Consider the following 25,997-nt stretch of genomic DNA (forward strand, 5'->3'; position numbering starts at 1 on the left):
TCTTGCCTTTAACTGTGGAAGATACATACTGGAGCAAGACCGAATATGAAGATTTGAAGCCTCAAGGCTCAAAGGTAAGAAAAGCGGCTGAGCAGCTGAGCAGCTGAGCAACAGGCTAGCAAACGAGATGAAGGGAATACGAGCATTTCTTGGCATAAGACCTCACCAACCAGTATGAGACTAGCGCCTAAGGGGATGTTTATATGCTGACGCGGGGCTTCATTATTTGACCGAGAGAGAAAAAAAAAAGGTGCAACTCTCAAAATCCCTTCACAATGGCGGAACATTTATTCTTTCCCGAGGAGCCCCCAATGCCTTATTTAGTCGAGTATAACGGCTCGCTATATGATGGCAGCGACTGGGACCAATTCCCAATTCGCGGTGGCTGGAGACTAGAAACAGGCTTCGAAAGGTACTGGCCTGACATCTTAGTACCGTCAAAGTTCTACTCCGAAATAGAGTGCTGGCTCTACTTCGGCATGCTCCACTATGTCTTTGGGGACCAGCTCAACCAGTCCGATTTTCTTCTGCGCAGGGAAGAAGATTCTTGTCAGTACCTGACGACGAAGCATCTTGATAAATATGTCGGCAACGCCAAGGAATGGAAGAAGAGAAAACTTGGCAAGCGGGCGGTTGAGATTGTTGAGAAAGTCTGCAATAACCTCACCATATACTCCAAGACTTGTGTGCGGGGGGAGATGGCGGTGGCCATTCGGCTGATTTGCTACGTTCTCTGGAATCTTGCAGTCAAGCGAGACGGTCCTCAGACTAAGACATCTAATGTTAAGCATTGGTTGCTAAGCGTCGGATCTGAAACTCAACAAATGATTCGAGAGGGATGGTGCCCCTTGGAGGCAGAGAAGTGTCGCTGGACTGGTGGTGGTGTGGACACTCCTATTTATCTGCTTCAATTAATGCGTATCAAGCCCGACTGGAATATCAAGTCGCATAGGCACTGCAAGAAGACCCGATGTGTGGCAAACAACATCGACGAGAGCGACTATGTCACTCGGCACGTGCAAGAAGATTGTACTTGTTCGCACCTTCAGGCAAATGTCGAGCAGCTGCATACAATTCTCCAGGATGGAGGGGTCCCCCTTTTGATGATCACGCCTAACGGCGAGGATGATCTCGGCAACGAGAATTTCAAGATTGAGATTGTGAGAAAGCGTATCGACAAGCAATACCTGGCAATTTCGCATGTGTGGTCCGATGGGCTGGGTAACACCGAGGGTAATAGTCTCCCACACTGCCAATTGAGGGTCCTTTATGGACAGGCAAAATCCGTTCTCACCGGCGATGAATATGTTCCTCGCTATGATAATGGTCCATTTGGATCATTTCACACTAGCACGGCTCGACTTGCTCATTTCGTGAGTAACAAAGCTCTTCGCAGAGATGATTCAGTCTTGGTGTGGATTGATACCTTGTGCATTCCACATCAGCCTGATGTTCGGAGCCTGGCAATTCAGCGCATTCGTGAAGTATACATAGATGGTCAGTGCGAGCTATTTAAAGACTACTAAACGTCCTTGAACGTCAGCTTAACTTAATTATAGCTTACCGGACGATGATCCTTGACTCGGAGATGAGGAACGTGAACGCGAGCTCTGCAAGTCACCTAGAGCTTCTGCTGAGGGTATTGTACTGTTCGGGCTGGATTCGCCGACTATGGACGCTTCAAGAAGGACTGGCCGCTAAGAGCCGGCTGTACGTGCTATTCTCTGAAAAAGCAGTCAACATTTCCACTATTGCTGACGAGCTCCTGACCAAACTTGACGGAGGCAAACTCCCTATCATGCAGGAGAGGATTGTGACCTTCGCCATCGGTGCTTGGCGCTCATTCTTTCAACAGACTGTTGAGTCCACATCCAAATTCGAACGTTTTGTCGATTTTGTTGGTTCTGCTTTCGACAAAGGCGACTCTTTCTCCCAGAGTCGACTACTCATATCGAACTGGTTTAATGTAGCCACCCGAGCTACCAGTAAGACAGCCGATCGCCCAATCATTCTGGCGGGTATTTTGAATCTGGACTTGAAGCCAGTTCTTGAGGTTAAAGGATCCGATGAACGAATGCGGAAGCTCTACAGCCTGCTCAACGAGTTTCCCCAAGGCGTGCTGTTTCTGCACGGGCCACGGTTTGAAGAAGACGGAATGCGCTGGGCGATGAAAAAGTGTGAATATAACGAAGAGATCCGCTTTCTCTCGGGCGAAGCCGGGAAGATTACACCTCGAGGACTTCATATCACATCCCAAACGTCATGGCTGTTCCCATCCCGTATAATGTTTGATCTCAACCTGTTTTCCGTCGACCCCAACCATGCGCAAATGGCTTGGGAGGAGTGGATCAAAGAGCACCATATTGAAGACCCCAAACTGAAAGGTGTCTGCCTCCTGAATACTGAAACCCCCTGTATTTTCGAGCCGAATGGGACTTACGGGATCATTGCGATGGAAGTTGAGGAGGATTCTCGACCTGGATCAAATAGAACGTGCGCGGTGGTGTCATTGCGCACGACCGAGGATGGAGTTCATTATGTACAACTTACCAGCGTGGGGTCATTCATGTCTATCAGAGGCGTTGGCAAACAACCACAAGAAGGCTATCTGGTGCCAGTCACCTGGGATGACCATCAAAAACTTGAATGGGTTGTTGGTTGACCGATTGGACTGTTGTAGTAGCATCGAGACGGGCATTGCATACTGAGTTCTTCAAAACCTCGAAACTGCCATGGTCTTGTCGCTTGTGATTGAATTCAACAACTCCAGCTACTCATCTCCGTCTCTCTTATCTTTTGTAGTCCTCATTAATCCCTGATATCAGCCGTCTCGGACCGCGCTACTGCAATACGTGACTGCCTGGCTGCCTGAGGTCTGCTCCTTCGGTTGTCGGAGCCAGCTTCCTTTGCTAAACACACTCCCTTCTCTCTTCCATAATCACTAGAGACGTGTTTTTCCTTTGACTTAGTCTTCATTTAGTCATAACTTCGTCAATGTCCACACGTATTTTGTTACACCTAGAATAGCCAGATCGGCGCCTCGCCTTTTTGCGGTCTCAAATGAACTTTCCGGGGGGTTGAATATCGGCCACAGCATCCGAATATAAGCTATTACACGGGGCTTTGGCCTCTACACATGCAAGTAGCCGTGCGGTGTCGGCAGTGCGCGATAGCAGGAGGAAGCGAGGCTGATCTGAGGGAAGTCATCCGCAACCTTAGATTCTACCTGTCGAAAGGCTTTGAATAGAAGATTGAAATAAGGATAAAGCAAGAAGTTCACGATCTCATGCGTGCACAGTATCAAGCTATTCTGAGTGACATTGGCACCCAGTAAAACAGACCTGGACTCAATAGCCCCCAAAGAAAGACAAACCCGCGCCTTTAATTAACCTATTCGCTTCCATTGTTGGCCGCAACGCCATTTTCCTCGTCATGCTGCGCCCATAGGCCTTCGGTGGGCTCCTCAGGCCACAAGGTGGCACAGAGGTCACGTGCTTCATCCCAGTCTTCATAACCACCATCCGAGCTATATATCGTTAGAATCAACTCTCTGGACAGATGGAATATTTACCATACCCAAGCTCAAGGTTCTTGGGTGCTAACATCCAAATCCTGAGAAGGATGGATGAAACGACCACATCGTACGGCTTTCGAGCAGTCTTGCAGAAAGTCCATGCACCCGGCTTGCAAAGTCTGAAGTCTTCATGGGCGTTTCCTCGAATCCCATTCAGGTGTATACCCTTCTCGGAGTCCGTGATCACCGGTGTAATTTTGTCCATATCTTCCGTCGGTCCCGTGAGAGGGACACGAGCTTCTTTGATGATGTTAGGGACATCTTGGATAATCTGGGCCCAGGCCTTCTGCCATTCAGGTGTATCCCAGCCAACGATAGCGTAGTAATGCGTGTAACTATTTTCTTGTTAGTGAATTACATTTTGGATATGATTAAACTAACCCCATAGCTGAAGACGTTGAGAGAAGAGGATGAGAAGTTGAGAAGTTGAGAAGAGCTCTTAGGTTGAACTTAGGCAGCCGCAACCCTTGGAAGTCGGGTATATGCAGGTAACGGCTCTGATGAAAATATCTTTCTACTTCCAATGGTCTCAGGGTAAAATAACAGCCCTTCTCTGGAATCACCTGAGACGATGTTTTACGTTTTGGACCGTTTTAAGATGGTTTTCTATCTTCTCAAGACTGTCTCAATGTCTAGTGCTTGAGCACTTTGCCTTCCTTCCCCTTACTCAGAACCATCTTCCGGGTGTTCACAAAGATGACTGAAGTGAGTACCTTTGCCTGAGTACTGAAGTAGGATTGAGACCATCGCACTCACACTTTTCCTTCAGTCAACTGATGAGCGATGCTTGGCTCCAGAGCTCCGCCAGGCTCTTGATGAACTGAAAGCCGCTGTCCATTCTGCAAATTGCTGTCTGACCACTTTTCGCTTTCTGGATTCCTTCCCAAATCTCAGCACCCAACACCCGGAGATCCAGAGAGCTGTTGAAAAGGTGGCTCGGTTTGCACAGGACCAGGAAGAGAACGCTACACAGGCCGTACAGAAAGCCCAAACGACATTCGCAGCTCTCTCTTCTGAACACCAACATGGCTTGATGCAGTACTATGGGGAAGATCTTCATTTCTACCTCGAAATCACCATCCCTCCGGATCTGTCCCATGTTCCCACCCCTATCAAGGACCTCCAGGTTTTGCTTTTTGACATTGAAAACTTCCACCGTGCACTCGCCCGCGTACGTGGAGTGGAGGCGAACATCGCCGATATCTTTTTCGGACTACCGTCCATCCAACGATTGATGCGGGAAAACCGAGATGAAGAACTGCGATTGTTAAGATTACGAAGCTCGGCTGAGATTCAACTGCGTAGGCAATTCTTTGTCTTGAATCAAGAACAACAGGATACACTATGGCTATGGTATCAAGACTTCATGGGGATTAGTGGAATTCAGAGGGATGACAATGCGCCATACCCCTACTCGGTTAGGAGCTGAACGATCCCAACATACAAACTATTGAAGCATGAATTGATAGGAGATCTGATATCAAATGTCTATCATTATTCGTAAAATCACTTGTATCATTTCCCTCTCTTTGATTTCGGATATTGTGGGCGATAGATAAGGCCAAATTGCCGAGTTGCGGGAAATTGTCCGTCTCCTACTCCTCCACTCTTCCATCGGATGGCTGCAACAAAGCTATGATGAACTCTTTGAGACGAAAAAGAAGACGAGTTGCCGATGAAAATCGCAAAAGGGCACCTAGAGCGTAGGGTTTTCATCTGACCTCAGGCATATCCACTAACTAGGCCCAGGTGCGATCGCTGCAAGACCAGGAAGAGCAAGTGTGTGGAGACGACCCCGGGAAGATGTCAACGGTGTTTTGCGAGTGATTTAGTCTGCAAGTTTGGAAGGTAGTAATTTCATTTTCGAGAAAATATCTTGCTTACATGAATTTAGGGAGCGATCGGCTTCTATTCAGGACACTGCGTCTAGTGAGCTCACCGAACTTGGAGTGGTCACTGCAAGCAACAGCCAAGTGCAATTACTGCAAGGCGATGTGAATCATAATGATCCACTTTCTCCGGCATCAGTCTTGTCCCAAAGGCTCGCCGAACATGTTGTTGCAGGTCAATCCAAAAGGGTCCCATGGCCAAATATCCTCTCCCGCCTGAGGGAAGCGTTCTCGCTAGATCCAGATGCTGCTCCCGAAGAAAGGGACATGGTCGCCATGCAAGCCGTGAGCCATATCCGTATTTTGATTCTCAGCTCAACTTAACTAATGAATGCAAGCATATGACGCGTCCAAAGGCACTTCATCCATCTGAGCTGGCGCGTTTGCATGCAGCAATTGACGCATTTCCCCCACGCCCCATCGCCAACTTTTTGCTGTCGGTATTCATTAAACATGCAACAGATACATTTTTCTACTTTGACCAGGACCAAGTATTGTCCGAGATTGATCAGTTTTACATAGACACCACCTCACCGTTGAGATCTGATTTGAGCTTTGTCTGTCTTGTGTTGGCAACATTCGCCCTAGGCAGTCAATGGACGCCACTAGAAAGGCCAGATGAATTTGCAGTCAGTCTGCAACGGAATAATGATGATTTAGGACAAATTTTCTATACTCATGCCAAAACGCTAATTCCCGATCTGATTGACCGACCCTGCCTCCGATCCATTCAAGCGCCTTTTTTGTTGGGCGTCTACCTAATGCCAGCAAGTGCCATTGGATCATCCTATGTTTATATGGGCTTGGCTTTACGCAAGGCGTTGGCATTTGATCTCCATCTCAACCCAGAGGATCAAGCGGTTGATGACCGGGAAAGGGAAGTCCGTTGCCGGTTATGGTGGTCCATATATTCCCTCGAAAGGTTGGTGACAGGAACATCGTCAAGACCAGCCTCGCTAACTAATGTCAGGTGCACCACTGTCAAACTAAGCAGGCCTCGTTCTATCAGTGCCAATGTAGTCAAAGTGCCACATCCATCGCCTCTCCCAGCGCTGGATCGCCTGCAAAGATACAATAATATTCAATTCCAGATGGCGTACACTCGCCTGATCAAGATTCTTGATCGAATTGCCGAGCCCTGGTATGTTGTGTCGAGTCCCATAGAACAACACCAGCTCAAATATCATTATAGTGGGGCTGTCACCGAAGCAGAGCAGCAGTCAGAAGTCGAAAATCTGGCTTCTGAACTTCGACAGTGGAAGAAGTCCTTACCACCAGACTTCAAGCTTGATAACATGGACCCAAAAGACTCACGGTATCGCACGATTTTCCATCTCTATTTGAATTATTATTATGCGTGGATAACCATGGGCAAAGTCGCCCTCGTAACCGTTGCCCGAACGAGCCTTCGCTGTCATATGTTTCCTGCATCGCGCTCTTCCAATCCAAGTGAAACTACTATGAGACAATCTCGATCTTGTGCAAAGGCAGGCAGAAAACTTCTCCTGCTATTCGAGAATCTGACACAGACCCGCAACATCACTCGCTTCTCCTTCACGGACTTTCAGGGATGCAGTATTGCGACGATCGTGACACTAGTGGCTGGAATTACGGAACGCGATTCAGGATACAATGCTCGAGTGAAATTTGGTCTAGATTGCCTTCGGAAAATGGCGGCTGGGAACATGACAGCGAGACTGGGAGTGAAGTTTGTCGAAGCTGTACAGTCGATAACAAATGAGGCCGCCCAGAAACTCCATCAAGTGTCCTCTGCAGCCCGCGAAACGCAGGATGTACAAGCTTCGGCTTCAGCATCTGATTACAACCAATGGGCCGAATGGCTTACTAGACTGGAAGGCTCGCAGACACTGGAGCAAAGAGCACTCCATGAGATAGAGTCTGGTGTGCCATTTTCACATACTCCACTACACCTACAGTCAAATGAGAATACGTCCGACTGGAGTACTGCTGGTGAACATTACATCTCGGAAAGCTCAATCCCACAAAGTCTAGCACATGGATCAACGATGCTGCGGGACTTCCAGTCTGTAGAGTACGACTTTCTGTCGGGGCTCCAGAGTGATGATCCGACTTTTCTCATGGGTTTGACTGGGCTTGATGTCCTGGACTTCTCGGAACTTACATGATTATCCAGCGCAGTATCTAGGAAGAGTTCCCTCAATGTACTTGAGACAACTTTTACCATCCAGACTTGTTTCTGATTTCTACAGCAACTACTACCGTCTCAAAGAGATTGTGCAATTTCTTCATCCAACTTTTACCCACGCCCACCCCCCTGTTCTTGCTGTTATTAAGTTCCTACCTGGTTAGCTTGAAGTATCTGAGACGGAGCCAACAAAAGATCAACTGGCTCGGCCCCTGGCTACACTTAGGTACACACAGGGCATGCTTTGTGCGTCGTCCTTGGCATGTATGCACTAGGTGGCTAGGAATTGTCTTCATTTTCTGTTGCATATATGTTGCTTTATCTCTCTGGGCAAGAAAATTGCTGCGGCTTTCATTTTTTTCGTTTTCTCGTTCATGTTGATATGAGTGACTTGAGCTATCGAGCGGATGATATCCCATCTGTAGTGCGCGACAACATAATCATTGTACTCTCACAGGTATCTGACCATCCTCTAGCAACGCATCCCATCTACTTTTATAGACACGACCATCCTTCATCACACCAAGCACACATTCATCAGGCCTATCAAAGACAGTAACATCCTCAAGCGGATTCTTATTCAGAATCACAACGTCAGCATGGAAACCTTCCTTGATTTGACCCAGCTCATCCGCGCATCCCATCATCTTCGCCGGATTAACAGTTGCACTACGTAAGATCTCGAGTGACGACAAAACCTGCGCCCGCAGTGCGAATTCGTGAGTCTGCGCAGAACCCAATGGACCCAGCAAATCAGAGCCGTAACACATAGTCACACCAGCCTCCGAAGCAACCTTCAAAGCCTCAAGACCTGACTTTAACACGATTGAATTCTTGGTCTGTGATTCAATGGGCAGGTAGTTCTTCCACCGCTCGGAAGCCATTTGCGCATATGCGATAAGTGTAGGTGTCAAGTAGACCCCCTTCTCAGCCATCAGCTTGGCAGTGGGTGGATCCACGAAGTTCCCATGCTCAATACCACGGACACCATTATCGATACAATGCCGGATAGCCTTAACGGTATACGCATGTGCCGTGACAAAAGTCCCGGCATTATCAGCACATTCCACCATAGCTTGAATTTCCGCCGCTGTGAATTGGAGATGCTCCAACTTATCTGTTGGGGAAGCCACACCACCGGAGCCCATAATCTTGATAAAGTCCGCGCCACAGCGAATCTCCTCACGGACGGCAGCCATGCACTCTGAAACGCCATTGCACATGCGGCCCAGGTGATTATTGCTATGGGTACCGCCGCAGCATTGCGTAGCCTCATGCGGGCCGCGCAGGTCGCCATGTCCACCAAATTGCGAGAGGGCATGGCCTGCGATAAATACACGCGGGCCAGGGAAGACACCGTCTTCGATTGCCTCTTTCAGGGCGAGCTGGGCACCGCCACAGTCGCGGATGCTGGTGAAGCCGCGATGCAGCATCTGCGAGGCAGTGTAGGGCTGTCGCAAGAGATGAACATCATTTGGGTTTCCAAAGGCTTTGGATAAATCGCTGAACCCTGGGACTGCGCAAAGATGTACGTGGGCATCGAACAGACCGGGGCAAATGTATTTGCCCTGGCAATCTACCGTTTCGAGATTGGTTGGTGAGGCTGGAATGGATGATTCTGGGCCAATATATGTGATTTTGCCGTCGGTGGTAATGAGGGTTATGTTTTCTTTGATTGTGCCTGCTTCAACATCGACGATGTTGGCGTTGGTGAACTTATATCCCTGCGGTGCGGGGCGAGTCCATGGCTTGATGTCTGAGCCGGGGAGTGTTTGTGACATAGCGAAATATAGGAGATATGAAGTAAATCAAGATAGTCAGAGGTTTAAATACTTCAAATCAGAAAGCAGAAAGGAGGAAGTCCCAGGGTCGGCAAATTGGTCGACAGATTCCCGACGCCATCGGGCCGATGCACTTCTCCGCATATCAACTTGATAAGCCTCCTTTTATATATAGCCGGTGGGAAATCCGGGGCATATCAGCTTTCCTTGAAGAATTGAACCTCGCTTTTGTCTTTGCTGTTTCTTTGGGGCCACAAGTCTGAGCTTGCCCAAATAAGAAAAGAAAACTCGTTTGTATATCAAGGGGCGTTTAGTTCACCCGCATTGATGGACAACTTAGAGAAGCGTGCTGCGAGCAGCGATGATGCCGATCAAACGAGCGGCGAAATGCTCGAGCTTCGTGGAAATTACACTGAGGAGGAAGAGAAGGCTGTCCTACGCAAAATTGACTTGGTCATCTTGCCCTTTGTAAGGGGTTCAAGCTATCTCCCGGGTTCTTCTTTAGGCTAATGATGCATACTTTTAGATGTGTTTTGTCTTTTTCTTGCAATATCTTGACAAGCAGAGTCTCAGCTATGCTGGTGTCTTCGGTCTCATCGAAGACCTCAACATGACCAGCTCGCAGTATTCATGGTCGAGCTCAATTTTCTATGTTGGCCAATTGGTCGCCGAGTATCCATTCATCTATCTCATGAGCCGACTCCCATTGACCAAGTTCGTCGGCGCAACAGTGTGCGTTTACTCTTACGGTGCTATGATCTTTCCTTCCAAGGTGCGCTAACAACCAATTCAGAATTGTCTGGGGAATGATGTGCATGTGCCTCGCAGCCCCAAACAATTTCGCTGGATTCGCTACGGTGCGCTTCCTTCTCGGCTTTAGCGAGGGCGCTGTGTCGCCTGCCTTTGTGACAATCACCAGTATTTGGTACCGAAAGAAAGAGCACAATGTTCGCACAGCCTTATGGATTTCCATGAATGGTCTGGCGCAAGTTCTCGGTTGCTTCCTGATGTATGGTATTGGCAAGAACACCTCACTTCCGATTGCCCCCTGGCGCGTGTTATTTATCATCTGCGGTGCAATAACTTCTGCCGCCGGTGTGGCGTTCTTTTTGCTCATGCCAAACGGACCCAAAGATGCATGGTTCTTGAATGCCCGCGAAAGAGAGGTCCTGTCGCTACGCATGGCACAAGACCGAGATGGTGGTGACAAGGTCTTTTTTTCTGTTGCCCAGCTCAAAGAGACACTTATGGATCCCAAGGCGTGGGTTGTCTTTTGGTTCGGTGTCTTGGTATGCATGCAGTCGCCAGTTCTGACTTTTGCATCCCTTGTGATCAAGTCAATTGGCTATACCAACCTTGAGACCATGCTATATACGGCTCCATCGGGAGCTGTGCAGGTTGCTTTACTGTGGATCGGTGCTGGTCTAGTATTCATCTTCCCTAATCAGCGAACGCTGGTCGTTCTTGTTCTTATTATCCCGCCTCTAATTGGGACCGTCTTCTTAATGAAGTTAGACGTGACCGCTCAATGGGGTCTTATTGTTGCCTCGTGGCTAGTATGTATCTCTATCGACTGCTATACTCTTCTGTGATTAACCCGCCTTTTGCAGTCTTCATGCATTACCGCCTCCATGACACCACTTCTCTCCCTTGCGGCATCAAACTTCAAGGGAAATACGAAGCGCGCTGTTGTGAACGGCATGTTCTTCATCGGCTACTGTGCTGCCTGCATTGCCTCGCCTCAACTATGGACTCACAGCCCTCGTTACACAGAGGGTGTGATCACATCTATTGTGACATGGTGCCTACTTTTCGTGGTGGTGATCTTATTCCGCTTCTTATGCATATGGGATAATAAGCAACGCGATGAACAGGCTGCCAGTTCGGGTGTTGTTGGTGTGGATCAAGAGATCAAACTAGACGAAAATGGGTTGCCACAGACAGATCTCACGGATAAGGAGGACCGACAATTTCGATATGTGTGGTAGCCGTTTTTTTATATTTGCTTGGAAAGAGGGATTCTCGGAGGTGTATAATATTTGTACTGATTTGCTGTATACCTGCTCAATTCTAACTCGGATGCTTTCAATCCTTGATCACTGAAGTTTTGCATCATCCAGAATAGAAGCTGTCTAAACGGCCCATTATTCGTAGTCACAGTAAGCAGATTTATAGCAAATTGTCGACACGACCTCCATCAGGAACACGATGCCACGTTACAACCGGCCCTTGATGATATCGGCCGCACGCTCGGCGACCGCATAGACGGTACTCTGGAGGTGACCACAGACCTGAAACGGCAAGACAGAAGCATCCACAACACGAACGTTTGAGGTTCCGTAAACCTTTAATGATGAGTCGACGACACCACCAATATCCTTGGGCATCATGGCAGCTGTGCTAATCGGGTGGAAGTTTGATCGGACTATTTAAATGTCAGCCATTGAATTCCCCCTGAGAGTTTCCTAGCAAAGCAAGGAATTAACTTACAGTTACCCTTGATGAAATCAGCCCAGTCCTTGTCATCCGCATCAGCAGCCACAGTCAAAAGACCAGGGCTGGTCTCAGCACCAGCCATATCAGCAAATGGCTTAGTCTTGAAGACCTCCCGAATAAACCTCGCCGCCTGTACCTGAGCATGTAGATCAAAGTCCAGCATAAAGTACTTTGGGTCAATGATAGCCGCCGCCGTAGGGTCTGCAGAAGAGAGGTGAACGCTACCGCGGGAAAACGGAACAGATCCCCAGTATTCGGTGTCGTACATGGTTCCAGAGGGCTCTAGCAGAATTTCCGCGACAGGGATACCATACTTGAAGATCAAATCCCATTGGATCTTAAAGAAGCGGTATAAGTCGCGGGCTTTGGTGATGTTACCGTTGGCGGATGCAACCTGGGCTGCATAAGCGGGGAGCTTGCGAAGAAGCTCGACTCCGACTGTTGTAGAGTTAGGGAAGAGCTGAGCTGCCGAGGGGTAGGAAACGTAATCGGCACTCTTGTTGTTGTAGCTGGTCTTTGAATCGAACTGGAGCCCGTTGTTCATTTGATCCTGCAGGTTTTCGCCAACAGTTGGCAGGTTAACCTTGGGGGTGATTCCGTACTTCGAAAGAATGCTAGTGACTTTGGTCAGCATTGGTCAAATATTGGACGGTGTAGTGGTATCCATACTCTGGGTTCCCGATACCAGAAAGCTCGAGCAGAACGGGCGACTTCAGTGCACCGGCAGCGAGAATTACTTCCCGGGTAGCCGTCACTACAGTGGTTGTGCCGTTGGACAGGGTGACTTCGACACCACTTGCGGTGATATCATGGCCATCCTTCCAGGTAATTCTGTTGGCGTTTGTGTGAAGCCAGACATGAAGATTGGTTCTATTATGATAAGGATAATAGTAGGCACGAGCAGCATCCTCGCGAATGTTGAGCTCAGAATCAACAGTCATGGGATACAGACTGTATCCAATCATATCTCCGCCATTGGGGTCCGGATTGTACTGAACAGGGACCTTGAGGTTCTGGTAGGTAGCGTTCATTTTCTGGGCGAGACCATCGTTCAACTGTGTTGAAGACCAACCGACCTTCAAAGACCCAGTAAAGCCGTGGTAGGCCGGATCAAAGGCAACTCCCGATCCATCCAAGAATGGGTAATGTGCCGGATCTTGCAACTGTTCGCTCTTCTTGAAGTATGGGAGCATATTCTTCCAGTTCCAGCCCTTGTTTCCCACAGTCTCCCACGCATCGATCTGGGCTGCCTGGGCACGAAGGTAGACCATGCCGTTGATGGTCGATGTTCCTCCGAGTGCCTTTCCAGCTCGTACCGTCTGTGAGATTCCACCAGCATATTCTTGGTTTGTCGTTTTGTAGGCCCAGTCAATGTCTGTATCGAATGCTTTACCATATCCGAGAGTGTCGGTTACATTTGGATTGTTATATACGGAGCCGCCGGCTTCGATCACGAGGACGGTAGTGTTCTTTTGCTCTGATAATCTGTTTGCAACAACGAGGCCACTAGTGCCACCTCCGACAACAATGTAGTCGTAAGTATGGTGTGAGTTGTATGAGGCATGGGGAACCGCTGCTGCTAGTGGAAGCAGTACAAGACCGATGAGGCTGCGCATAATTAATATAACTCTGTTGTTGAGAGAAGCGTCAGAAAATGAATGGAGCCTTGGGTCTATGACAGATTCTTTGAATTTTCCTAACAATTTCCCTCTAGCCTACACGGATGATTTATACATCGGGCTCATGGTATGATTTGCAAGCATTGCGATCCACTCTCATTTCAGGGACATGTCGGGAGACTTTGTCAGACGAGACTTGTCTCAACCTGCGACCTACGAGCCCATTAGGAAAAAGAAGAGAGGAATATACTTCCTACCAATCCATCCCGACATGGTGATAGGCCAATACCGGGCTATATTGGCCGAGATGCGACGACACAATTGGCCCTAGGTCCTCTAGCGGAGTCTAAGATTACTCTATAGGTTCTTACTCATTTTTAGTCAGGAAAAATTGGTAATGGCATGCCGATCTTAGTTTCATGAGTATTCTCGGCATGCCGAACATCGGACTTGAGGATCGGACTCCGGACTACTCCGTTTCTGCAGCTATTCTACGAGTAAGATTTGCTGGTCTGTTTTTGTTCACCATTTTTGTCTATTTATGCAGGTCTTGGATGCACTAGTATAAGAAATTTAGGTACAATGATGATATGATGAAAAAATATATGGCGAACTGAGCTTTTTTGCGCATAAAATGTTCAACCTGGGCCCTAAATATTATGCGCCGAGTATGTATAAGAGAAGTCTTATCTTAAAAAGTTTCTGCACTGTTTGCGACACCGGAACATCAAAGAAAGTACATAATAGTGTCTTGAAAGACACAAGGCATGCCCGGGAAGGTGGAAAATACTATTCATGAAGTAACGATGGTATACATGAAGTTGAAGCGCTTGGATTCCAAGAAACAGTTGGTTCAAGTCATCACAGTCAGGCGTGTGTCTCTTGATATACGACTAGGCTGTGGAGTCAGTGCAGAAGCTGTAGTATGACTATGCCTCAATTAGAGCGGAACATGGACTTGTATACCGTCGGATTGCAAAATAGTCTTAGACGGGGTCATAGGCGAGCCTACTGCAGCGCAGCTGAGGGCAACGAGAGCCTGAGAATGCGGCGATTTAGTGGGCTATCGCCGAATGTTCTTTATCGGGTTTTGCTGTGTTGCGGGTCGATTTTGAAATTATATCCTCTTCATCTCCGCACGTATTCTTTTAACGCATCAGTGGCGCATTACTGATGCCTAAGTCAGTCCTTTTTGGAGCAACATACGGACTAGGAAAGAAAATATTGCCATCTTCGAGGTCGCTGTCCCAAACAGTGATTAAAAGAGAAAAGGTCATTCATATCATTCGCAGCACTAGCCAAAAGCTGCAGGGTAGATACAATAAATGCAAGAAATGTTCCATGTCAAGAGTTGTGAAGCATGGTTAAATTTTCCAATTTCATGGCCAAAATCCTCGCAGCATAACATTATCGACATGAAGCGTGAACAAGAACCACAGATTGATTACTTTAAAGATTATAGAAAAGAAAAGCGAGAGGTCCATGAGGTGCGTAAGCCCCAGGCCGGTCGTAGATGGACAAAGAAAACAAATGTCCGCGTTGGGGCCGGCTAGTGACTAGCCGGCTGGGTATCACAGTAGACCAAAAGAAACCGGGTCGAGATGGCATGTCTGTATACAATTCATATATACAGGGCGGATTCGACCGGTAGACATATCGTTGACACTCGAACGAGGTCGAGATCGAGCATGTGGAGCAGGTGCTTAGTAGGCGATCTTCTCCTCGTAGATGGGAGGCTCGCCCTTCTCCTCATTCCATTTGATCTTGCAGTTCTCATCAAGATACGCGTCCTCGTCCGTGATGGGGATGACGCGCATCGTGTGCGCAACTTCCTGGGAGCTGACTCCAAGGGGATCACGGGGAATCCAGAGAAGAGGGGGCTGCGAGTTGATGGCCGGGTGGCAGTAGGCGTCACGCTCGGCCTCAGCGGGGTAAGTGACAATGTCTGTAGCGCCGGGGACCAACTTGCGCATCTCGTGGTAGTTTTGATACAAGTCTGGGCGTAGGAACTTGGTGAACAAGTTCGGCTTGGGCGGTGGTACCGAGGTCTGGGTGAGACCCTTCTCGGCAGAGTCGACGTTGCCGAGGCCATTGTCACTGTTGGCGATACCGCTGTCGCGGTGGGCCGAAATGGAGCCACTGGGCGCAGTGAGGTCGTCGGTCTTAGACTTCTCGTTCAGAGTGCTGAGGTTGTTGGCCTTCTCAGCGGCAAGCAGACCCTCCTCCTCAGCCTCGAGGTTCTTGGGCAAGTAGTTGAGAAGAGGCTCCATGGCGCTGTTCATCGAGAGGTGGTACAGGATTATAAAGATCAAGAAGATAATCATGAGGATCAGGGGACCGAGAGCCATTCTGTTGGCACCGGTGCCAATGGCGAAGAGACCAATCAGGCAAACCATGGACAGGTAGCAACCGACAGTTAGTTGTTGCAGACCACGGGTGTAGGACCTGCCCTGGGTGTCGATGGTTGCGTTCGACACGTACAACAGGTTGTAGCGGTAGGCGAAATAGAACAGGTAGAGACCAATAGCACCGAATCCCATAACGAGCGGAGCAATGCAGGAGTAGACGATTGCTAAAACAAAAAGTTAGTATCATGAGAAAAGAAAATCGATCATGGGTTTCACATACCAACAACGGTCAACAAGGTGAAAGCAGGGTAGACAGTGCCCCATCCGAGACCAGCCAAGCTTGACCAACGAGTGTACATCTTACGAGGGGTGCTATCGAGCAAACGGCCGAGGACCTTGCTGAGGATCAGGCCAACTATCTGGAGAAGAGCGCCGGCGCTGAAAGACAATCCCTGTAGGATAATGTAGGAAATATAGAAGTTGGACGCAGTGGGGATCTTCTGGGCCAGCAGCGATGCAGCCGAAGTGGGGTTCTTGATGATACTATCGACGACACTGGCGGCCGACGAGGCAACAGTCACCACCAAGAAGACCTGAACAACCTGAAAAGCGAAGAACCAGTTCTGGACGGTCAGTTCAACGGCAGCGAGAGTAGGAGCACCTCCCAACTTGGCCATCAAGCGAAGAATGATAGGTACCAGTGCCATAAGAACAGCCATCATGACAGTGGGCAAGAGGCCAGTAATGACACCCTTAATCCACGACGGAACGCTGTCGATGAACTTCAGGAAAGGAACAATCTTGGTCAGAGAGTCAATGTTGGAGATGGCGCCAACGACTGCCGTAGGGATGGCCCAGAAAATGATCATAGCACAGACAAAGGCAATGGTGGCGGTATGGCGACCAAGGCGTTCCCACCACTTGATACGGAGGTTGGACCAGATAACCTGGGTGGGATCTAAGCCAATATAGCGAGGGCTCATGTGCAAGGGAAGGTTGTGGGCCACAGACTGGTAGGAAGACTGGGCATCAGCTTGATGGTAGAACTCGACAAAGACGGAAGAGACCAGCTTAGTTTCTCCAGCACGGTGCTTGGCCTGCAATTCTTCAATTTCGGGAGAGAGGCGCTCGATCTCCGAACGAGCCCAATTGATGGTGTCGACTTTCTTGCCAATAAGCATCTTGAGGCGGTGCGTGGGGCGCTTTTTAGCCTCGACCCAACGAGCAGCGACAGAGCCAGACTCATCATCGAATTGGCCCGCGGCAATATCAGTCTCGGGGTTCTCAGCTGAGCCACCCTTCTTCAGAGCCTTGTTGCGCGCCTTGTTGGCAAGCACAATGAGCTTGGTCTCGGCACCCTCGAGCTTCATCGCAGCGGCATCACGGTCCTTGACCTTCTCCTCGAGCTCCTTGGTATCCGTTGCGATCCACACATTCTTTACCTTGTCGCGGCCGAACATGGTGCGCAGCTTGTCCTTGTTCAAGAGGTCCTGGGTAACGGCGGTGAACAGCACGGTGCGGGAGGAGATACGGCTAGCGTAGGCGGGAGAGAAAAGATAGGCCTGGCGCAGGTTAATGTAGAACAGATGCTCGCGGGTGATCATAAAGAAGATGAACCCGACAAAGATCCAGGCGAGGAAACAATGTGCGTAATAACGACCGTACTGAGACTCATGAATATTCGAAATGCTCAGAAGGTTCAGTTGGACCTTTCCGTTCCCACCTGTGGCATTGACGGGCCACAAAATGGGGAAAGTGATACAGCAGCCCACAAACAGGATGACGGAGCACAGTTTGAGGAAACGAAGCATAAGGTAGGCATCCATGGAGTGATGCTGCAAAACATAGGTGTCGGGTAGCTGGTACATGGCCTTGATCCAGTCCCATGATCCGGTTGGAGAGTCGGGGGTGCGCTGCCAGGGACGGAGGTATCCAATATATGTTCGAGGCATATACATTCTGCGATTGCTCTTACGTAGGATGATGAAAAGCAAGACCATCACAACGAAGGAGATGAGGGCGGGGACTAGGACGGTAATCAAGCCAGACAGGGACGGCGTGGTGTCCTTGATGTCGCTCTACGTATCGTTAGTAAACAATCGGATACCCATATGAGCGATAGGGCATACCGCATCGTCCCTGGCGGCCAGCCAGTGAACGGCATCGTTAGCCATGGTGATAATATTCGTGATGGTATATTCAAAGGTCCAGAACACGAATCAGATTCATATGGGAAGGGTCGAGGGGAAAGAGGGAATTAAGTCTCCCCAAGTGATGGAGTGGGAGAAAAAGGATAAGGAAAAAAAAAAAAGAGAAAGAGGAAGAGAAGCTTAAAGTTCAGTAGGTGACCCATGGACAACAAGGAGGAGAGGGGCTAGGATCTGCGATCTAGCTACGTAATTGGAGCATCTTTAGATTATGTTTTCGTGTTATTTGGATAAACTTCCTATTTTGGCTTAATGTATTTTACTTTTTCTTATTTTCTTATTTTCTTTCTGCAATTGAAATCTAATATCACATCTAGCGCGAGCAAAATCCATGGGCGGCAATGGGGCAATCCAGACTTTTTCCCACAATGGTCGAGATACAACCAAAGATCCTCGCCTCGAAGCCCCCATTGTTCCTTGGTCCACATGGTTTTTTTTCAAAAATGAATTTCAATGTGTGTGTTTTTTTCCCTTTGAGACGGAGATGTCCGCCACACACAACCCCAGCCACATCTTCGGTCCTAAAGCTATGACGATCATGACGAGTTGTCAGGGATGTTAATTATGTAACTGCGCAAGGAGGTGAGACAAAACATCTTCCAAAAAAAATACTCCGTCTCGATTCCTCGGTCGCACATCAAAAAAGAAAGGCTCAAGAGAATTTATCGTTCGGCCCTTAGAGAATCCAGGGGTATACATATTATCGTGTCTCCACAGATCCCAAGTCCCATTCCGGAAAGACACGAGGTGTTCCTTGTGATGATGCTTTTTTGACGCTATTGCTTTTTTTTTCCCCACCTGCTTTGTCCGCCATTCAATTGCAGTCGTGTCATTGCCAATTCCTGCCAAGTCATAAGACGATCAAATGATCTCATACGCGAGTTGAATCCAATTAACTCCTGTAGATCGAGAAATTGGTGGCAAGAGGGCGGTAAGGCTAGTGGACTGCACTATTGACCCGTGTGTTCGGTGGGTCAAGATTGGCCCCTTCGCGAGTCAAAAGGTTTCATAGGTGTATGTTGTATGTTGCAGGTAAAGTTAGCGAGCCTAAAAAGTCACCACTTGAACCTCAGCTGCGCCCCAACAGCAGAGGTTGATAACATACCGAAAATCATTTTCCATTCAATTTTCTAAGCTCAAAGATCATAATCCAATACTGTAATGATAAGACAACGTACATGTCCAAACAGCAAATTGCATGACAACCTGATCTCATCTGTGGATAGCTGTGGGTGACGCGGTACGGCTGATATCTGATTAGCGGATGTACCTCGGCGTTACGCATGCGCTTGGTACTCAGGCCCGATCTCGCTTTGGTGTGGCGAAGTTGGTATGTTGGATATTATTTTTCCCATTTTCTGTCTACTCACATGCAAAGAATATCAAATCTAAAAGTCTGTAACCTGGAACTTGCCCCTTCGAGTCCCCGAAACCTAATGACGTTTAAACTTATCCTGGTACTCGGGTCCAGGCCAAGACCCGTGGACATTCCACTAGGTTGACGTAGTATTTCGAGAGTACGGGGTATGTTTGAATACATTTCAAAAAAATTTCACTGGGAATTATGTGAATCATGTCGAAGCTCCTCTTCAAATGCAGTGACCCCGCGGATAGGGGTCTGAAAAGAGAAGAAACTCATGAGAATCTCATTAAACTGAAATTGAAGGTCCGGCCGTAGCTGTTTGTGTGCCTTAAGCAATTCGCCCGTGGACCATCCGCGTTCGGGGTCTTGTAAATCGGAATCATATCCCTCCTCCAGCAACAACCACAGTAGGGTTTCACAAGCCGGATCACGATCGAGGTGGTGCTGTTTCGCCGCAGTACATATAGAGGAAAGGAAACGCTCGGTCTTTTCTGGGGACCCCTGGAAATCCCACAACGCAGCCGTGATATAAATAAGTGCCGCTGTTCGGCTGATTTCTTGCGTATGCGCACCAGGAACAACATATACACGTGACTCATGAGGCACTTGAGATGGTCGCGGTCCACTGGAAAGCAGGGAGAATAGAGGACTTTCCATCTCGAAAGCCTTGAGTCTGTGGGGTGCTTGAAGGAGGTAGTCAGGGGAGCTATGTTGCTGCATGAGGTCTTCGGCTCCACGGAGAAAAATGAGTAGCCATTGCTGTTCGGCCGAACTGACCCCGGGGCCTTCTGGCATCATAAGGTATCGGATATAATGCATAAATACTTCCACGGGCCTATTTGTTCCTGTTCGTGGTCGCATGATCTGAATCGCACGGTCAACATATGCCTGGGCCACTTGCTTGCTCCCAAAGCGCCCTTCGTGCAAGGCCATTCCACATAAGGCCATTCCAAGATCGTCCACTCTGACTAGTGCCGAACCTGAGGTGGCGTCCTCGATGATTTTTGCGGCTTGGCCAACATGGCGCTGAATTTCGGTGCTGTCGGTCACGCCGTATAGCTGTGCTTCCCACCGCACGCAATATGACAGCACTACTGCCTTGAATGAGAGAGGGCTTCCCATGGCTGTACGGAAAATCTGGTTTTTGACATGAAGGTTTTGTCCGGACCAGTACGTCAATTTGTTCCGCCAGTAGTCAGCCAATTCAATGTCCCTGTTGTCGTATTGGATTGGGAGACTGGCAAACGGATCCCTTCGCGAAGCATCGAGTATCGTGATTGGGGAGCCAATATATGGTAGCGTAGATGTATGAGGTTGCGACCTCATATTTGAGAATCTGATTTGAAGCTATAACACACAATAGCGTTAGCATCTAAATCCATCATCTTTCCTGGCTAAGCCTACACCTAGATAGTCTAGCCTTGGCTGTGACCTAGATACTTAACCAGAGACAGGTGATTCCCATACCGAAGTTTCCTTATTGGAGAAGTTTTGGATAGCTGTCGGCGGTGACTCCAGCCGAGTCTTTTCGACAGTTCCTGCCTCTTTCTTCGGTGGATATGAGGGATGATCAGGGATTTTCTCTGCCGGGAGTGAGCCCGACATCTTGCGCTGTTTCTTTTTTTCCTGTACATGGTGGCGCATAACATGGGCGCGCTTTTCTTTGGATGATGAGTTCTGATCAACAAAATAGAAGTGTTGGTTCTTGTAGGATTTGTTCTTCGATTCAGCAGCGCGTCGTCGCCTTCCGGATTTGGCGGTTCGGGAGTCATGATCTGAGGCAGATGGTGCTGTTGGAGAAGCTTTAGCTGATTTGTACATACACGTCGAGAGTCCTGGGAGTTGGCTAGTAAAGGAACTAGGGAGGCATACCCAGTGCATCCGCGTCAGGGCCCGACGGCGGGACGGCGCTCGGTCTGGTCAGTGTTGATCCTAGCCGTTCTTTGTTCTCAGACATGGCGAGAGAAAGCATGGGTTTCCTTTGTCCAAACAATGAAGCAGTCAAAACTGCATAACCAACCGATGGTCACCAAGATTCCTCCAGTCAAGGACTCGGGATTTGAAAGAAACCATCGCAAAACAAACAAATCCTATGTCATCGTGTCAGAGACTCTCAGGGAATCTGCATGGAAGACAGGAGCAAATCACGCTAGCATGTAATTAACTTACGAAGCAATACAATGCGAGGGGAATATAATTCCCCGAGGGAACAAACGGGATTTCAAATGCTTCGACTGCGGGCACCCCGGGGGAAGAAGCTCTTATATAAGCGCCAAGTGTCAACCATTTACCCAATTGATCAATCGGCCCCCGGCCAATTAATTAACTTGACTATAAGCATACATATGTCCGAACAAGCATAATCTACTCTGTACTTGACGGAGCTGTTCACTGTTTTTGCAAGTGGTTTCTATAACGTCACAAGCATTGCGGTTATTAGGACTTCATAACTTTCAAGGAGTTTTAAAGTACGTGGTCAATTTCAATATGATTGAAACTATAAATATATCGCCGATAAATGTACGGAGTACGGATTACAGAGTATCATTCTTGCAATCGTCTTAGATTTAAGGAGTACGCACAGAGTAGTTCATTTGAAAGGTATACATGACGTTGTACACCGAAGTAGTACCCGAGATGTGAGATATATCAAGACCCCCTTTTCACTCGTGTAGAAGTGACAAATAAGGATATAAGGCCGTGAGCGTCGCGACCATAGCCCACTTAAAATCTACGGCTTTTATATTAGGATTGACAAATACTTCAGGCCAAACCACTTGAAACGACGACAAAGCTGCAGCTCTCCAGTGTATGTTGCTCTGTTCGCTTGTTGGTAGGCATATGTAAGATGAACTTATTTCGGATTTTAGAACCAACAGCTAAGCTATGACCTCAGGAAACCCGAGGGCCGATATTTTGACTGCCTAATACGAACGATAGTGGGGGCACTACGGAGTAAGCAAAACACATAATGTTATTTGCAGTGATGAATGAAGAAATCAGGTACTCATTTGGGTTAGTTAGCATTTGTGATTATATAAGGAGACCACTTAACGCGTCGGTATAGGATCAACTATTCTTCCGAACACGCGTTCGCGTCGCGCCTTAGTTGCCCAAGGAGACCCGCGAAGGAGACCCACGAAAAACTAAGATAGCAAATTGAGTCTACAATATCATCTCTCCACATTTCCTCCCCCCTCCAAGACGTGAGAGTTTGATACCCTCTTTTTACAATTGGCCATTCTCCGGCCATTAGCTCTTTGCCATGTCTTCCCTTTTCGATGCCGTGATCCAGTCCGAGCTGGGCTCTGCGCCTTCCCGTGAGAACCTCCGATCCGACAATCTACCCAGCTCTCGACGCTCGGAGAGCAATGGCCCTATGAGTGATATGAATGCCTTCCCAGATGACCAAGTGGTTGGAGGGGGAAGTTCTACGGTCAGCCGTATGCGGAATCCATATGCCGCTGGCCCCCGCCGGTGGTCGACGAGGCGGCAGAGAAAGTTCAGCAGGCATTTGAAGAACTGCTCGAGTCATACATCGATGAACCCTCATCTTCTGCGCCGCCCTCATCAGGAGAGTTCCTCAGTGACAAATATTATATCGCTCAAATCAAGGGGATGAAGAAATTTGAGCTGTCAACTCTCTACGTCGATTTCACACACATCCTCAATCCAGTGTTGGCAGATGCCATTGCCGGCCAATACTATCGATTCCAGCCATTTCTCACTAAGGGACTGCACAATCTCATCGCGAAGTACGAACCAGAATACTTTGTCTCCCACCGAATGACCGCCAGCGCCTCTTCGCGAGCCAGCACCTCCGTTGCCTCAGCCTATGCGGGCGTTTCAGACAACCCCGACCTCGAGCGTCAGATTCGTGAGAAGACTCGCCACCAGCAAACTGACAAACTGTTCGCTCTTGCCTTTTACAACTTGCCTTTAGTTTCTAGGTTGCGACAACTTCGGACGAATCAGATTGGAAAATTGCTTTCCGTATCTGGAACTGTGACAAGGACTTCAGAGGTCAGACCGGAATTGTCGCTAGGCACTTTTATCTGTGAAGGTTGCAAGACTGTCGTCCCGAATGTTGAGCAGACTTTCAAATATACAGAGCCAACAGAATGCCCCAATAATACCTGCGGCAACCGCGTGGGATGGCGCCTGGATATCGGAAAGAGTACATTTGTCGATTGGCAAAAGGTTAAACTTCAGGAATCGTCGCACGAAATTCCGACTGGTAGTATGCCACGCACAATGGATGTCATCCTGCGTGGTGAGATGGTTGATCGCGCGAAGGCTGGTGAACGCTGCGTCTTTACGGGTACTTTGATTGTCGTTCCTGATGTCAGTCAATTGGGTCTTCCCGGTGTGCGCCCTGAAGCCGTCCGCGACAACAATTCCTTCCGGGGTAATGAGGTCGGTGGTAGCGGAGTCTCTGGATTGAAGTCCCTGGGCGTGCGCGATCTGACTTACCGATTGGCCTTCCTCTCTTGTATGGTTACCCCAGACACAACAACTCCTGGCCAAAAGCCGGAGCAACAGCTGAGTGGCCAATCAAATAATATCTTGGCTTCCTTGAACCAGAATCAGGATGAGGATATTGGGGATGAATCAGCCCAAGAAGCTTTCCTGCAGAGCCTTACTCCGGCTGAAGTTCAAGACCTCAAACGTCTGGTGCACTCTGATTATATCTACTCCCGGCTTGTAGAATCGATCGCTCCCATGATCTGGGGTCATCGTCAAATCAAGAAGGGTATACTTTTGCAGTTGATCGGTGGTGTTGGCAAGTCAACATCAATTGAGAGCCTAAAACTTCGTGGTGATATCAACATCTGCATTGTTGGCGATCCGTCGACCAGTAAGAGCCAGTTCTTGAAGTAAGTTTTGCCAACTCCTCACATGTCGACATTGGTCACTAACAGGGTTCCTTAGATACGTCTGCTCATTGCACCCTCGTGCAGTATACACCAGTGGTAAAGCCTCTTCGGCAGCTGGTTTGACCGCTTCAGTGGTCAAGGATCCCGAGACAGGCGAGTTCACCATTGAAGCTGGTGCACTGATGCTTGCGGTATGTTCCAAATGTCCCTCTGATTAGGTGTGGATTCACGGCTGACTTTGTCCTCATAGAACGGTGGTGGTATTTGTGCAATTGATGAGTTTGACAAAATGGATATCGCCGATCAAGTCGCTATTCATGAAGCCATGGAACAACAGACAATCTCCATTGCCAAGGCCGGTATTCATACTACTCTCAATGCCCGCGCATCCATCCTCGCTGCTGCAAACCCCGTGAACGGTCGCTACGACCCGAAGCAAACCCTTCGGAACAACTTGAACTTCAGCGCTCCTATCATGAGTCGTTTCGATGTGTTCTTTGTTATTCGCGACGATCCAAAGGAGTCTGTTGACCGCACTTTGGCGGAGCACATTGTCAATGTTCACATGAACCGCGACGAAGCCGTTGAGCCCGAGTTGAGCACAGAACAACTGCAGCGCTATATCCGGTTCGCACGCACATTCCGCCCCGTCTTCACTGAGGAGGCGAAGGCAGTGCTGGTCGAGAAATACAAGGAGCTGCGCTCCAACGATGCTCAGGGAGGTATTGGTCGCTCTTCATACCGTATCACCGTTCGTCAGCTCGAGTCTTTGATCCGTTTGTCCGAGGCTGTCGCCAAAGCCAATTGTGTTGAGGAGATTGATCCCAAGTTCGTTATCGAGGCATACGATCTTCTCCGCCAGAGTATCGTGACTGTTGAGAAAGACGATGTTGAGATTGACGATGATGATATGCCTGCTCACACCAATCACGCTGATGACGACCAGGAGATGGCCGATGGCGACCACGAGGGCGACAGCCCTATGCGTGATGTCGCAGAGCCTGCTCAAGCTCCTGTCCAGCCAGAACGCCAGAAGACCAAGATCACTTATGACAAGTACGCCAAGATCCTGAACCAGATCGTCAGGCGGGTAAACGAGGACGAGGTGAACTCGGGCGAAGGTGTCGAACAAGAAGATCTTGTACTTTGGTACTTGGAACAGATCGAGGGTGAACTTAACACTGCCGATGATTACGAGCGTGAGCGTGATCTAGCAGGCAAGGTTTTGAAACGCATGGTCAAGGTGAGTTGCTTTTCCTTTACTACGGCAATAGCTGTCGGTTTCTCAAGACATGTCATTAACAAACATATCCTATAGGACAAAATCCTGTTGCGTATCTCCGGGTCTGGCCTCACGGACGGAACTGACGATACCCAACAAAATGACGGAAAGGTCCTTTACGTCATGCATCCCGATTGTGCCTTCGACGAGATGTGAGACAAAATTGTGCTTGTGTCTTGATCTTCTTATTTCTTATATTGTACTGTCTATCTTCCAGGGCTGGGCTATGTTGAGCATTTTCAATGGGTTAAATACAAGGAGCAAGGGGTAATGAGTGATGATATCCGTTTAGTTCTTATGCTGAGTAGGACATGAATGATACTGGACTCAAGGTCCAAAATACATTTCAATGAACATAAATAGTTTTGCCCAGCACATAAAAACCAATTCGTTC

The 25,997-nt window shown here is 48.6% G+C and overlaps 9 protein-coding genes across 9 annotated transcripts; 4 read left to right on the forward strand and 5 right to left on the reverse strand.

The window, feature by feature from the left end:
- Positions 1–275: 275 nt before the first annotated feature.
- N7500_000226 (uncharacterized protein) lies at positions 276–2,662 on the forward strand (the record flags this gene model as incomplete). Its single annotated transcript, XM_056671372.1, has 2 exons — positions 276–1,497; positions 1,560–2,662. 2 exons carry the CDS (start codon positions 276–278, stop codon positions 2,660–2,662), a joined length of 2,325 nt encoding a protein of 774 aa, XP_056536945.1.
- Positions 2,663–3,390: 728 nt separating this feature from the next.
- Positions 3,391–3,960, reverse strand: N7500_000227 (uncharacterized protein; the record flags this gene model as incomplete). Its single annotated transcript, XM_056671373.1, has 3 exons — positions 3,391–3,526; positions 3,577–3,909; positions 3,956–3,960. 3 exons carry the CDS (start codon positions 3,958–3,960, stop codon positions 3,391–3,393), a joined length of 474 nt encoding a protein of 157 aa, XP_056536946.1.
- A 310-nt stretch (positions 3,961–4,270) lies between these two features.
- On the forward strand, positions 4,271–7,610 carry N7500_000228 (fungal specific transcription factor domain-containing protein; the record flags this gene model as incomplete). The annotated part of the gene is made up of 7 exons (XM_056671374.1): positions 4,271–4,279; positions 4,344–4,991; positions 5,324–5,397; positions 5,469–5,748; positions 5,802–6,385; positions 6,434–6,604; positions 6,656–7,610. 7 exons carry the CDS (start codon positions 4,271–4,273, stop codon positions 7,608–7,610), a joined length of 2,721 nt encoding a protein of 906 aa, XP_056536947.1.
- Positions 7,611–8,070: 460 nt separating this feature from the next.
- Positions 8,071–9,411, reverse strand: N7500_000229 (metal-dependent hydrolase family protein; the record flags this gene model as incomplete). The annotated part of the gene is made up of 1 exon (XM_056671375.1): positions 8,071–9,411. The coding sequence occupies one exon, from the start codon at positions 9,409–9,411 to the stop codon at positions 8,071–8,073; it is 1,341 nt and encodes a 446-aa protein (XP_056536948.1).
- Positions 9,412–9,738: 327 nt separating this feature from the next.
- On the forward strand, positions 9,739–11,399 carry N7500_000230 (Major facilitator superfamily domain general substrate transporter; the record flags this gene model as incomplete). Its single annotated transcript, XM_056671376.1, has 4 exons — positions 9,739–9,879; positions 9,938–10,143; positions 10,205–10,967; positions 11,022–11,399. The coding sequence occupies 4 exons, from the start codon at positions 9,739–9,741 to the stop codon at positions 11,397–11,399; spliced, it is 1,488 nt and encodes a 495-aa protein (XP_056536949.1).
- Positions 11,400–11,627: 228 nt separating this feature from the next.
- Positions 11,628–13,523, reverse strand: N7500_000231 (GMC family oxidoreductase; the record flags this gene model as incomplete). Its single annotated transcript, XM_056671377.1, has 3 exons — positions 11,628–11,836; positions 11,902–12,521; positions 12,577–13,523. The coding sequence occupies 3 exons, from the start codon at positions 13,521–13,523 to the stop codon at positions 11,628–11,630; spliced, it is 1,776 nt and encodes a 591-aa protein (XP_056536950.1).
- A 1,706-nt stretch (positions 13,524–15,229) lies between these two features.
- Positions 15,230–18,048, reverse strand: N7500_000232 (uncharacterized protein; the record flags this gene model as incomplete). Its single annotated transcript, XM_056671378.1, has 3 exons — positions 15,230–16,098; positions 16,155–17,952; positions 18,004–18,048. The coding sequence occupies 3 exons, from the start codon at positions 18,046–18,048 to the stop codon at positions 15,230–15,232; spliced, it is 2,712 nt and encodes a 903-aa protein (XP_056536951.1).
- A 1,585-nt stretch (positions 18,049–19,633) lies between these two features.
- Positions 19,634–21,416, reverse strand: N7500_000233 (uncharacterized protein; the record flags this gene model as incomplete). Its single annotated transcript, XM_056671379.1, has 3 exons — positions 19,634–20,791; positions 20,912–21,234; positions 21,317–21,416. 3 exons carry the CDS (start codon positions 21,414–21,416, stop codon positions 19,634–19,636), a joined length of 1,581 nt encoding a protein of 526 aa, XP_056536952.1.
- A 1,293-nt stretch (positions 21,417–22,709) lies between these two features.
- Positions 22,710–25,759, forward strand: N7500_000234 (MCM DNA helicase complex subunit MCM6; the record flags this gene model as incomplete). The annotated part of the gene is made up of 5 exons (XM_056671380.1): positions 22,710–22,880; positions 22,934–24,321; positions 24,377–24,512; positions 24,572–25,564; positions 25,640–25,759. The coding sequence occupies 5 exons, from the start codon at positions 22,710–22,712 to the stop codon at positions 25,757–25,759; spliced, it is 2,808 nt and encodes a 935-aa protein (XP_056536953.1).
- Positions 25,760–25,997: the final 238 nt, after the last annotated feature.

This window comes from Penicillium coprophilum, assembly GCF_028826855.1.
Source record: "Penicillium coprophilum strain IBT 35676 chromosome Unknown utg000001l_segment0_segment0, whole genome shotgun sequence".
Lineage (NCBI taxonomy): Eukaryota > Fungi > Ascomycota > Eurotiomycetes > Eurotiales > Aspergillaceae > Penicillium > Penicillium coprophilum.